The following is a 12,227-nucleotide window of genomic DNA, read 5'->3' on the forward strand; positions in this document are numbered from 1 at the left end:
ACTCTACACAGGCACTATCGACCTCCTGGGCAGAGTGAGCTGGAGCGACACCAGAACAAATTTGTAGAGCAGCAACCTGGTCAAACTACTCGACTTTCATGAAGCATTATAGATTGGACCTTATCTCAGCACAAGACCAGTCGTTTGGGAGAAAGGTCCTTCAAGTGATAGCCCCCCCCCCCCCCCCCCAATCTTGTAAGTTCTCATTGATCCTCTCTAATGCTGTCCTGGACAGACGACTAGAGGAAACTAGAGTTAGACTTACTGGTAACTCTGTTTCTAGTAGTCGTCCAGGACAGCAGGGATTCCCTCCCTATATGCTGTTATAATGTTGGACAAGTGTTTTTGTTGTTACAGAAGCCATTTCAGGGAAGTTCTCAGTTACAAGACTGAGGGGGAAGGGACGGAAGCCGCCCTTTAAAGATTTGGATTGTGTTTCCTGCCTCTGGAGGTGGAGCCTATATCTCTCTAGTGCTGTCCTGGACGACTCCTAGAAACAGAGTTACCGGTAAGTCTAACTCTAGTTTTTCAGCTATAGCAGGAGGCAGTTTGTTCACTGCCGGGCTGGAGAGCAGTACGGTCACGAGTGTCTGCAGGCAACAGTGAGTTTTTCTGCACATGGAGTTGCCGATTCGTCAGAATCAATGGTGTCCTCAGTGCTGAGAAATACAGGCAGATCATGCCATACCATCAGGGAGGCGTGTGGTTGGCCCTAAATTTATTCTGCAGCAGAACAGCCCCAAACATACAGCCAATGTCATTAGGAGCCATATTCAGTGTAAAGAAGAACAAAGTCTTGGAAGTGAGACCGAAGGATTTGAGGCAGTCTATATCCATGGAAGATATGTGGTTAGCTCTCCAAGATGTTTAAAACAACCTACCTGCCAAGTTCCTTAAACTGTATGAAAGTGTACCTAGAAGGATTGACGCTGTTTTGAAGACAAAGGGTGGTCACGCCACTCGAAATAAAAATAATCTATTAACATTTCTGAAAGCACTCTTAACCACTTAAGGACCATTTATATTTTTTGCCACGCTGTATGAATTGGAACAGAAATAGATGTGTGGGGGGTTCTAAAATTTGACTGCAAAAGTGGGACTACACTTTTTAAATGGAATTCTTGCCACACTGTAATTGTTAACAACACACAATAATTTGGTCTTAACACAGCCAAAGACAATGTTTTTCTGCAGAACTAAACAGAATAGTGGGCAAGTGATGCAGATAAAATTCTTGTTCATTATAACACTTATCTCTTTTTATTTTTTTATTTGCAGGATTACGCTATCTCACGGTTTGATGCCTATTTTCAACATAAAAAGCTCTGGTCCTAAATTTCAATTTCATCTTCCCATTTTTCCCTTCTGCTACTGCAACTAAACACTTGCAAGTATGTGTTGGCCACTTATCCATTCCGTTCCAGTGATCTATATGCACCGTTTTCAGCTCTGCATGGAAACCTGATTGGGTGATCATCACAATCAGACTTTTAACCTCCATTCAAGTTTTTCATATTTTATTTATTTTTAAAAAAAAGCATCTATATTGCCTTGTTTTAGTTCTGTCAACCATAAAACAGAAGCTGTTAGTTATCAGTGTTATGTATATTGGAAAAAAATGACAATTTTATTTATTTGGCTAGCCGCATACATTAACATTAAACAGATGGGATATAAAATCTTGTAGTACAACACCATTCATATGAACATGCCAATATCGTAATTAAGTATTGGATATTTGGTTGTTAGAAATATGGCAATACTTTACTTAGCCAAATCCATCCAGCTGTATGAAGTTCATAAGGAGCAGACAGAACATTTGTGCACACATACCTTTGTTCTTACTTGGATACATTTTTATTATGCAGCTATTTCTTGAGTATGCCTAAATAATTTATTCTGTGTTTGGAGTGGAGATCTTTTTTACATCCACCCAGTGGGTGTCCCCCTCTGTCAGAACCTGCTGCTTGGCTTTCTTTAGTACAAGACAGCCCACCTAGAGAAGTGTTAAATGTTTTTCAATGCAAGCATAGTTGTGTTGTGCTAGAGAGAACCAATCGACTGAAAGCAGTGTCTTAAGGGCTGCACTTATAGGGATCATGCACACAGGACATTTTTACAGCTGCTGTTATGGGCGACTGACGTGTGTTTTATTAATTTTTTTTTTTTTTTTTATAAACTGCCTCTAAATGCCCCTCCATGTTAGCCTATGTGCCCATACACACAAACTTTCTGGGGCATTTGTAGGCATAAGTGTTTAGGGGCAGTAGAAAAAAAAACTACAGTCTGTGCGTCCAGAAGCAGAGGCTGGTGAGCTGTATAAATGAAAAACATGGCTAAACAATGTAACAAGCGTTTAGCCGCCTTTGGTGTTTTTAGCCATTTTTACATTTATAGGGAGTGTTTTTACTGAAAAAAAGCCAAGAAATGTTAATGCCGAAAAACGTCCATAAATGCTAGTCAAAAACGCGGCTGACATTGCATTTTTAACGCTGCTTTTTCCTGGCAGCGGCGCTGTTTTTTTTTGTTTTGTTTTTTTAAATGGCCTGTGTGCATGAGGCCTTAAAATTGCTGAGCAGCTTTGGTTATGTCTAGAAATACTTCTGCTAATTAATAGCAGGGGAGCATGTGGATAGGGTTTCATCTTTAAAAAGGTACTTTTGAGTTGAATAATAAACCTATGGCAAACATACAAGGAGAAAGCCAAACTGCTCAGGGCTTGCATTTTTTAATCTAGGCATCTTTGTTTTGCTGTTTTTAAATTGGCAGAATTAATCTTCTTACTTCAGTAACTGAAACACGATTCCAGGTCCAAGATTACAGTCTGACAAGAGAGAATGTGCCAGCTCCATGGATTAATGGGAAAGAATGCTCCGAGTTTGCATTTTGACATTCTTCCTAAAACGGTCTACACTGATTGACATTCGTATTTTAAATAACTTCTATCGAAGGAACATGTTGGAAATTTTCCAACAATAGGCAGGTGTATTAAAGGTCAATTTTAACAAAATGTACTGTATATTTCAGATTTTGGCTGAAAATACACTTGCCAGTTTTCTTCAACATGTTAGATTGCAGTCATTGGCTGTGATATTGGAGTCCCATATCCTATTTGTATTTTATATTACAAAGAATACATCAAGGAGAGGATAGGAATCATATAGGGGGTTTTAAGTAGTGCAGTTGGGCTACTAAAATTCACTAGCAATTTGCCTAAAAAATTTGCAAATTAAGCGTATTCCTCTGTATTGCTCCCCATGGTGTAATATATACATGTAGCAATAATGTGCACTTTTCTGTGTATTATATGCGCCTGGGCTAACTCGCATCAAGGCGAGCCATTTTTTTCCATCTGTGTGGTGATCAAACTTTGAGTGATTTAACTGTTAGCGAAGCTATTGGCACGATTGAGGTAGAAAGAGCTTGTAGTGTAAACTGAAGTACAACTTATAGGCCCTCAGTGGCCCTTAGAGATGGACATAGCAAGTGAATGACTCTGCTTACTTGCCTCTGCCAAAAAAATTAAATGTGTTTGTTTTTTTTTGTTTTTTTTTCCCTTTTTAAAGAGGGACCTTTAACCCTTTTTACTGAAGCCACTGGGATTATGTGTAAAACTAACCAATTTCCTCCACATAACCCTGGTACCGGTGCCCCCCACTCTTGCATGCCCCCACAATGTATTCCAGGCTCCGCTTGCTGCTCTGCATTGCAATACATCCAGTGGAGCCCAGAGAAGACACGCAGGGTCTTTTAGACCCTGCATGTCCCATTTAAGAGAACCTGTCATTTAATTGCGATGGGGCAAAAAAAAGTTGAGGAAATTTTTTTTTTTTTTTTTTGCAAAAAAAATAGTTACACCCAAGCACATAAAATCACCATAAAAATGTTGAGGGCCCAACCCCACATATACGCACGCACGTACGAACGTAAAGTTTGGGTACTTTATTACGTTTGTCCTAGAATTCATTTTTTTTTTTTTTTTTTTCATTTTTTTGCTTTTTTACCTTCGCAGTAATATTGACATAAAAATATTGGAACTACCACAATTTTATTCTCTAGGGTGCCTGCTTTCAGAAAATACATGTTTGGGGGGTTTTAGGTAATCTTCAGGCCTAAAATGATTTTTAAACCTGTGCAAAAAAATGCAAAAAAAAACTGGTGGTAGCAAAAGGGTTATTCCATTCAGTATTAATGAGAGTGCAAATTCAACAAAAGATAAATCTATAATTTCTCTTATCACAATGCTATTCATTGTCCTCTACATTATCTTCAGAAGACTTTCATGTTTTGTGTAAATTATTATTTTTCTTGTTTTTATGTTTAATTTTATGACTTTAAAGTAAAATGCACTGTTGACGGTTAACTGTGGAAAATTTCTCAAAACCAAACCCTTGCTGCAGCTATAGCACATATCCTGATAAGTTTAGCTCTGTATCCTGATGAGATTAAGAATGTAATTAAGTAATGTGGTTAACCAGAGATTTTCTATTTTTTTCTATCTTGACCAGTTACAATTATTACATGCTCTCTTCCAGCTAACATTTAAATAAGTTTATTCAGAACATTTTAAACAATTCTAATGGTTAAATACATTCTTGTTTTAATAATTACACATGTAAATGCTGCTAAATGGATGCTGATCGATGTCTGGTAACATGGCTGGAAAGTTTGTTTAACCCGTTCTATTATAATAATAAATTCCTGTACAAAAAAAATTCCTGTTTTTTGTATTCATAATTCCATATATGCAAAAGCCAGTGTTGTGTCTCAATTTAAAAGTTCCTATATAACGTATTCATTCTTTTAATTAAAGTATGTATGAACCTAATTTCCAGGTTGTTTTTTCTTGTATTTAATTCAAAGCTTTATGGTCTGCTTACTTGATATTCTGCATGTGACCCATAGGAGTTTGATACATTTTTATATATATTTTTTTTTTAATTGATTAATTATAATGCACATACTGATCCAACTACTTTTAGCTGATCTCCTTGCATTGCAACTCTGCATTAGTCAGTGGTAAATGTGGTATACACTATATACAATCACCCAACACTAGTTAGTTTCCACAGTTCAGAGAAATACGTTTTTAATTCAAGCTGTAGCACTGACGTAAGTCATTTTTTATTTTCCACAGTAGCGTGACAATCCCTCCACCTCCGGTCTAACTAATCACTCTCACCTTATGGCATGGACCCGTGTGCAAACAGGTGGTCATGCAAGCGGGTATCAAAAGGGTTAACACAGACCATAAACTTCTCTCACGTCTCCTTAGATCTCAGCAAGGACACCAGGTCATGGGTAGAAAGAAAAGTTCTAAGTGCTCATCGCTTAAGTATAAGATTAAATTTTTGTGTTCAAACACAAACTACTTGCATAAAGATGATAAAAACACAGCATGTATAGCTGACAATCGTGTTAGTTCCGTAGGGCAACAGCGGGTGATAACATGCGTAGTTCCTCCTCCGTACGCGTTACGTTCAATCAGAAATTTGACGTCACTGGACTGCTCCTCCCTTCCCTTTGTTAGCAGATGGAGGCACTTGGGGAAGGGGGGAGGAGTCCAGTGACGTTGATGTCCGTGATGTCACGGGATCTCCGACGGAACTCCCTGAAGACCCGGAAGCCGGCAGAGAGGTGAGTACCAATCAAAAGAATTTTGATGGATCAAAAAAAATGAATCGAGGAATTCTTCTAATTTACACAGTGTGTGTGTGTGTGTGTGTGTGTGTGTGTGTGTGTGTGTGTGTGTATATATGTATAATATATATATAGTGTGTGTGTGTGTGTGTGTGTATGTGTGTGTGTATATATATATATATATATATATATAAATGTGTATATATAAAATTTCTGTTAGAGTCAATCTGTCCAAGTACAGACAGATACAGTTTTGCTCATAAATTTACATACCCTGGCAGAATTTATGATTTCTTGGCTATTTTTTAGACTATGACTGATAAAAAAAAAAATCCCGCTTACAATACCCCAATGATAAAAAATAATCCCGCTTACATTAAGCCAAACAGCACAGTGACAAGCCTCAAACCTTCTGGCACAAATCAGTTGGAGTAATGAGACCAAAATTGAACTTTTTGGCCACAACCATAAACACTACATTTGGAGAGGAGTCAACAAGGTCTATGATGTAGGGTACACCATTCCTACTGTGAAATACATAGGTGGATCGCTGATGTTTTGGGGATGTGTGAGCTACAAAGGCACAGGAAATTTGGTCAAAATTGATGGCAAGAATGCAGTACGTTATCAAATGCTGAAGGAACAGTTACATTAATCGACCAGGAAGCTGCACATTGGACGTACTTGCAAATTCCAACATGACAATGATCCAACACACAAGACCAAGTCGACCTGTCATTGGCTACAGCAGAATAAAGTGAAGGTTCTGGAGTGGCCATCTCAGTCACCTGACCTCAATATCATTAAGCCACTCTGAGGAGATCTCAAATGTCTAGTTCATGCAAGACAACCCAAGAATTTACAGGCACTGGAGGCTTTTTGCCAAGAGGAATGGGCAGCTTTACCATCTGAGAAGATAAAGAGCCTCATCCACAAATACCACAAATGATTTCAAGCTGTTATTGATATTAAAGGGGGCAATACACAGTATTAAGAACTGGGCTATGTAAACTTTTTTGATCAGGGTCATTTGGATAGTTTCTGTTGTGATTATGATTCTAAAAGGAGTAAGCGCAGTTGATAATAAATGGCTTCAGCCAAACGCTAACCATGAGCAAAAGAAAAGTTTGTGGTGTTATTCATATTGTCTGAAAAATGCCCAGGAAAGCTTAAATTCTGGCAGCATATGTAAACTTATGAGCACAACTGTATGTTAACTGGTCAATTGAGTCCAGTTTTACCAATAACCCTATAATATGTCAATCGGGAGATATCATTTCTTAGAATAGTCCATTTATAACATGGTGGTTGATTAACTTACAAGTACAAATTTAAAGCCCATCTTTTAGTTTAAGATGTCAAAAGTCCAATGGTTTGTCTTTATGAAGCAGCCACAGCTTGACTTAAAAAAAAAAAAATAAAAAAAAAATAAAAAAGTCCTGTTCCTGGCCAACATGCTGCAGAAAAGGACCTTTGCTCACCGTTTTCGATTGGAAGACTACAGAGGCCCAACATACGCACTACTAAGTCTGGCATACAGCTCTGCAATCAATAAAGCACACGCTCCCTGCTGATTGGAAAGCTTTAGTTCAGATCTCAACAGACACCTCTGCTACTTCACAGAGAGAGTCCTTCTATGATCTCGTCTTGCAGGGGACAAGAGTTTCTACTCAAGCTGTGGCTGCTTTCTAAAGAAAATGTATTTGTGAGACTTTGCATACTTTGATTTTATGTTTTGATGCACCTGGAATGTATTTGACTGATTTTAAACTGATTGTTCAGCTATGCTTTAATATATAGGAGAAGATTAGGGTCAGTTCAGGAACTATAATTTTTTCTTTTCTTACATCAGGGAACACAGAGCCATAGTAATAACTATGTGGGTTATATCGGCGTATCAGGTGCTGGACACTGGCACACCCCTTAAGGCGTGTACTCCCCCCCCCCCCCCCCCCATATAACCCCTCCCATTACTGGGAGTCCTCAGTTTTTTCGCCAGTGTCTAAGGTGTTGGATACGTGTAAGGATGTGTTGTACTGAGCTCCAAGGGCAGTAATCCTTTGAGTGCCAGCCATCCTGACCGGATCCATTCTGATGTCTCCGTAATGGACTAAATGAATGGTACCTGGGCTTCGTCATCCGACGACGCAAGGTTTGAGAGCTGGGCCCTGGGATCCAGTACTTTTTGGTAGTAAGGCCAACAAAAGTTTAATGACGGGGTCCTGTCACAGGTCCAGGATTGTGGGTCAACCTGAGTGTTCCCCAGTTCCTGAAGGTTTCCTTCAAGGTCTCGGAGCCTACCGTGAAGGTTGAAGATTGGGTTTTTTATCTCCGATAAAACCTTCTGCGAGGATAAGGTAGGGGAGATTTTCTCAGGAATCTCTCCTTCCATGTATTGTGTTGTCATGTAATGTCTGTGTCACCACTGGAGGCTGTATTAAGCACTCACCATTCCGACACTGGAAACAGCAGAAGCTCCACTCTCCTCTCCTTCTAAGCCAACTCAGACCCTCAGGTAAGAGAAAGGGGGGTCTGATCACTTCCTGGGCCCCCAGATTTGTGGTTTTTATCTGATTTGATGCCAGCCAGCTGCCTTGTTCTTTTTGTGGAAAATAAACATGTTTTTGGCAGGCTGCGGCCACTCGCTGAAGTGGAGGATTTACTCCCCGCTATGATGCAGGACACTCACGCGGGAGACTTCTCTTTCTTTTTTGGAAGAGGGGGCCTGTATTCCACACGGGGGCGTGGCTAACGGTCTCAGACACCGGCCACACGTGCAGGAAGCATTGTAAAGCCCTGTGAGAGAAGCTGCTGCCTGGCGATGGAGGGACAGAGCAGAGTGGTTGCTGGTCAGGTTTGGTGACGCAGGCATTTCCCTTTTTGACAACATTGTACTGCACAGCTAGGATTAATAGCAGTTTGTACTGTACTATGGCCTAGCAAGTGTTACATTCTTTTGCTGGTAGTGCCTCTGTTTTGTACTGTAAGCTATGAGTGGCAAAGGGACCAGGAACTCCTCTAAGGAGTTAAGGGTATACAACAAACTAAATACCCTTCCAAAGAATGTCACCCTCCCCTTAGAGGTATACGGCTAATCAGATGAGCCATCAAGGGTAGAACACTTCTGTCCCTGTGTATTTCATACAAACAGGTTTTTTCTTCTACCAATTAAAAGATTATTGCTATGATGTCTCTCCATAGTAAGACTAAACATAGCAGATTCCCATCTAGTCCTCAGGGCCCTTTTGTTGAGGTGCAGGAGGCTGGGGATCAGGTAGATCTTTCCAAATATGGGAAGATACTTATTTTTCCTCTTCAGAGGATCCTAACCGGGAGGGAGTAGCTGCACAAGTCAGGCGTTTGTCTACTCCCTTACTTAACCCTTTTGTTGCCTGCAGCACAGGCTCTTGAGGTATCTACCTCTAACAATGTTCATTTGAACCTCCCCCACCTGGGGATGTTTTTTCCCATTCATGCATAGCTTATGTATTCTGAATGGGAACATTTCTATGAAGAAATGGGGGGTTCCAGCTATTATTCTTCTTCTCCCTTCTAGATTGTAAGCTCTAACGAGCAGGGCCCTCTGATCCCTCCTATATTGATTTGTATTGTAAGTGTACTGTCTACCCTCATATTGTAAAGCGCTGCGCAAACTGTTGGCGCTATATAAATCCTGAATAATAATAATTAATGCTGAAATCACCTCAGTGAGCAGAGTCTGACATGTCCAGTGGATAATGCACTGATGTTAAAGGATCCAGCAAGTTAAAGTTGGATTTTCCTTTTAAAAACAGGATGTCTTTTGCAGTTCTTGCTGCAATTGGAGTATCTCAGTCCATTAACCCTTTTAACGTCTGCTCCACTATTTTGGTGGAGCACATTTTGAGTCACGCTAATGAATTTGAAAATGTGGACTACAAAGGGTTAAGGAACAGGTGTGAGATACCTGAAAATTCTGCCTGATCAGCAGGCCCCGCAAAGGGCTGGTGTATTTGACGCCCTGTGTCTCACAGATGCTATGAAGGACTCGATTGTTTAAGCCTTATGGCTTATACTTGGACTAGTGCATTCTTGCAGAGGTCTGTGGCTGAAATATTGATCAGCCGAAGCACCATGTGAAAACCCTTAGCCAGTTTGTGTCCCTTCCTGGGGTACCGCTATTTAGAGTGGATAAGTACATCCAAAAGGGGTAACGCTCCCTTTATCAGTAAAAGGAGGTTAAACATGTCTCCTTTAATCGTGCAGCCTCTCCTATGCCTGGGGCCTCTGCCTTTAGGCAGTCTCGATGGTCTCATGCGTCAGGTTCAGGAGAGTCCCAAGGGCAGCGCCAGGATCTTGGGGGCAGAGAGCCCATAAAGCAGAATGCTAATGCGATTCTCAAGGTCTGGCAGGAACAATGTTAAGAGCAGAGGGATTTCTGCAATTTTTTTTTTTTTAGGTTACATCCAGAGTTCCAAGAGCCTGGATGGCTCAGTCGGCTTTCGATCTGAGGGTCCAGGGTTCAGGTCCCTGTTTGGGTGCTTCCGGTGGGGTCCTTGGGGCTGCTGATGCAGCAGTCTTTATGCAAGAGTGTCCCTCTCCTCGGAGAATGCTCCTAAGGTTCAAGAAAGGAAAAAAAATAAAATAAAATGTCTCTTTCTGGCCTCTGGATCAGCTGTTATCCCAGTCGGTGATATCAGAGATTCCCTTAGTGGAACAGGGCGTTTTGGCTCAAAGCTTTTTTAAGGTCCCAGAGCCAAACAGAGAGGTAAGACCCATTCTAGATATCAAAGATCTGAATCGGCACTTAAACATCAGATCCTTTCATAATTCGATCGGCTGTGTCCATCCTGCAAGGAGTGGAGTTGCATATCTCCATGTGCGTTTCCCGCTTACCAGAAATCTCTGCGGTTCGAAATATAAAAATAAATTTAAATTTCAGTTGTGGTAGTGCCATTCGGCTTAGCCACAGCACCACGAGAGTTCTGAAAGATTCTGGCACCTCCTTTTAGCCAGGTTAAGGGCTCAAGGCATAACGGTCCTAGCCTATTAGAAGATCTACTTTTAATAGAATCAGTTCCATTTTAGGACTAATTCAACTTATCAGGATAAAGGAAAATTCCTTCATTTGGCTGCAGGAGATTTTTAGGGGAAATGGTGGCCTCCTTTAAGACCGTCCCTTATGTGCAGTTTTATTCAAAAGATTGCTTCAAGACACCATCCTGTCGGTCTGGAATAAAGAAGATTCAGGCCTTGTTTGTTTCCAATACGCTTAGCTCCCAACATAGGTCAGAGCCTAAATTCGTGGTTGTTATCCAGCAGAAGGGAAAATCTTTATCCTGGAAGGTGTTAACAACAGATGCCAGCCTTCCAGGCTGGGGAGCAGCCCTGGAAGAAGATTCTGTCCAGGGGAGATGGTCCAGGTTAGAGGACCTTGCTTATCAACTTTTTTGGAAGTTTCAGGCAGTACATCTGGCCCTAGAATTTGGGCGGCCAGACTAGGGGACTGCCCTGACAGGATTCAGTCTGACAGGGCCATGGCTGTGGCTTACATCGATCACCAGGGGAGGCATGAAGTTGTGCAGCCCAAAAAGAGGTGAATAATGTTCTAGCTTTGGCAGAACACAACACTCCTTGCCTATCGGCAATTTTAATATTTCAGGCGTACTACTTGAGAAGCCAACAATTATTTCCAGGAGAATGATCTCTTCACCCCAACATCTTCCTAGCAATATGTCAGATGGGGTACTCTGGACATGGACCTATTCGCGTCCAGATTCATTAATAAGGTTGACAACTTTACAAGGGGTCCGCTAGCAGGCGGACAGACGCATTAGTCTTCCCAGAAGATCAGTTTTCACTGATCTATGCATTTCCTCCAGTTCTGCTACTTCCGCGCCTTCTACGCAGGATTAAGCAGGAACAGAAGGAGGTGATTCTGGTGGCCCAACCGGGTCCCTGAAGATTTTAATTTATCAAGATCATAAAGATGGCAGTAGGAGTCCTTTGGACTCTGCCATTATAGCCAGACCTTCTTGCACAAGGTCCGATATTTCATCCTACCTTACGGAAAAGGAGTTTAACAGGTTTGACTGTTGAATCCCACTCTATAAAGGATTGTGGGTGATCTCCTTCGGTAGTGTCTACTTTGACTAATGCCAGGAATCTGGCTTCCAGAATCGAAGGCATAGGTTTCTTGGTGTGAATCCGGGGGTTGGCACCCCAGGAAGTATGTCAATAGGCAAGATTCCTGATTCCTGCATATGGGATCTGAAATGAAGCTGGCCTTGACTTTTATCAAGAGCCAGATCCAGGCCGCGTCGACGTCTTTTGCTATGGCCTCTTGCTTCCCACTCTTGGTGCGTAGCTTATTCAGGGGGTAACACGATTTATTCCCCCTATCAAGGCACCTCTAAATCCTTAGGATTTAAAAGTGGTCTTATCGGCTTTGTTAAATCAGCCGTTTTTGAACCTTACGAGAGATTCCCTTGGTTCTTTGACAAGAAAGATAATCTTTTCTGCTTGCCATTTCTTCTGCTAGAAGAGTATCGGAACTAACGGCTCTGTCTTGTAAGAGCCATATTTCATTGTGCATAAGGCTGGATTCA

The 12,227-nt window shown here is 41.2% G+C and overlaps 1 protein-coding gene across 1 annotated transcript in view; it reads left to right on the forward strand.

Moving 5' to 3' along the window:
* Nucleotides 1-4,828, forward strand: part of CHKB (choline kinase beta) — a 62,595-nt gene extending 57,767 nt beyond the window's left edge. Inside the window, exon 11 of the mRNA XM_077470653.1 lies at nt 1,279-4,828. Coding sequence (XP_077326779.1) covers nt 1,279-1,335 — 57 coding nt within the window. The 3' untranslated portion in view covers nt 1,336-4,828. The remainder of the gene's footprint in view (nt 1-1,278) is intronic.
* Nucleotides 4,829-12,227: the final 7,399 nt, after the last annotated feature.

Source organism: Lithobates pipiens, unplaced genomic scaffold (genome assembly GCF_037356315.1).
Source record: "Lithobates pipiens isolate NorthernLeopardFrog02 unplaced genomic scaffold, aLitPip1_a1.2 Scaffold_8, whole genome shotgun sequence".
Taxonomy (NCBI): Eukaryota; Metazoa; Chordata; class Amphibia; order Anura; family Ranidae; genus Lithobates; species Lithobates pipiens.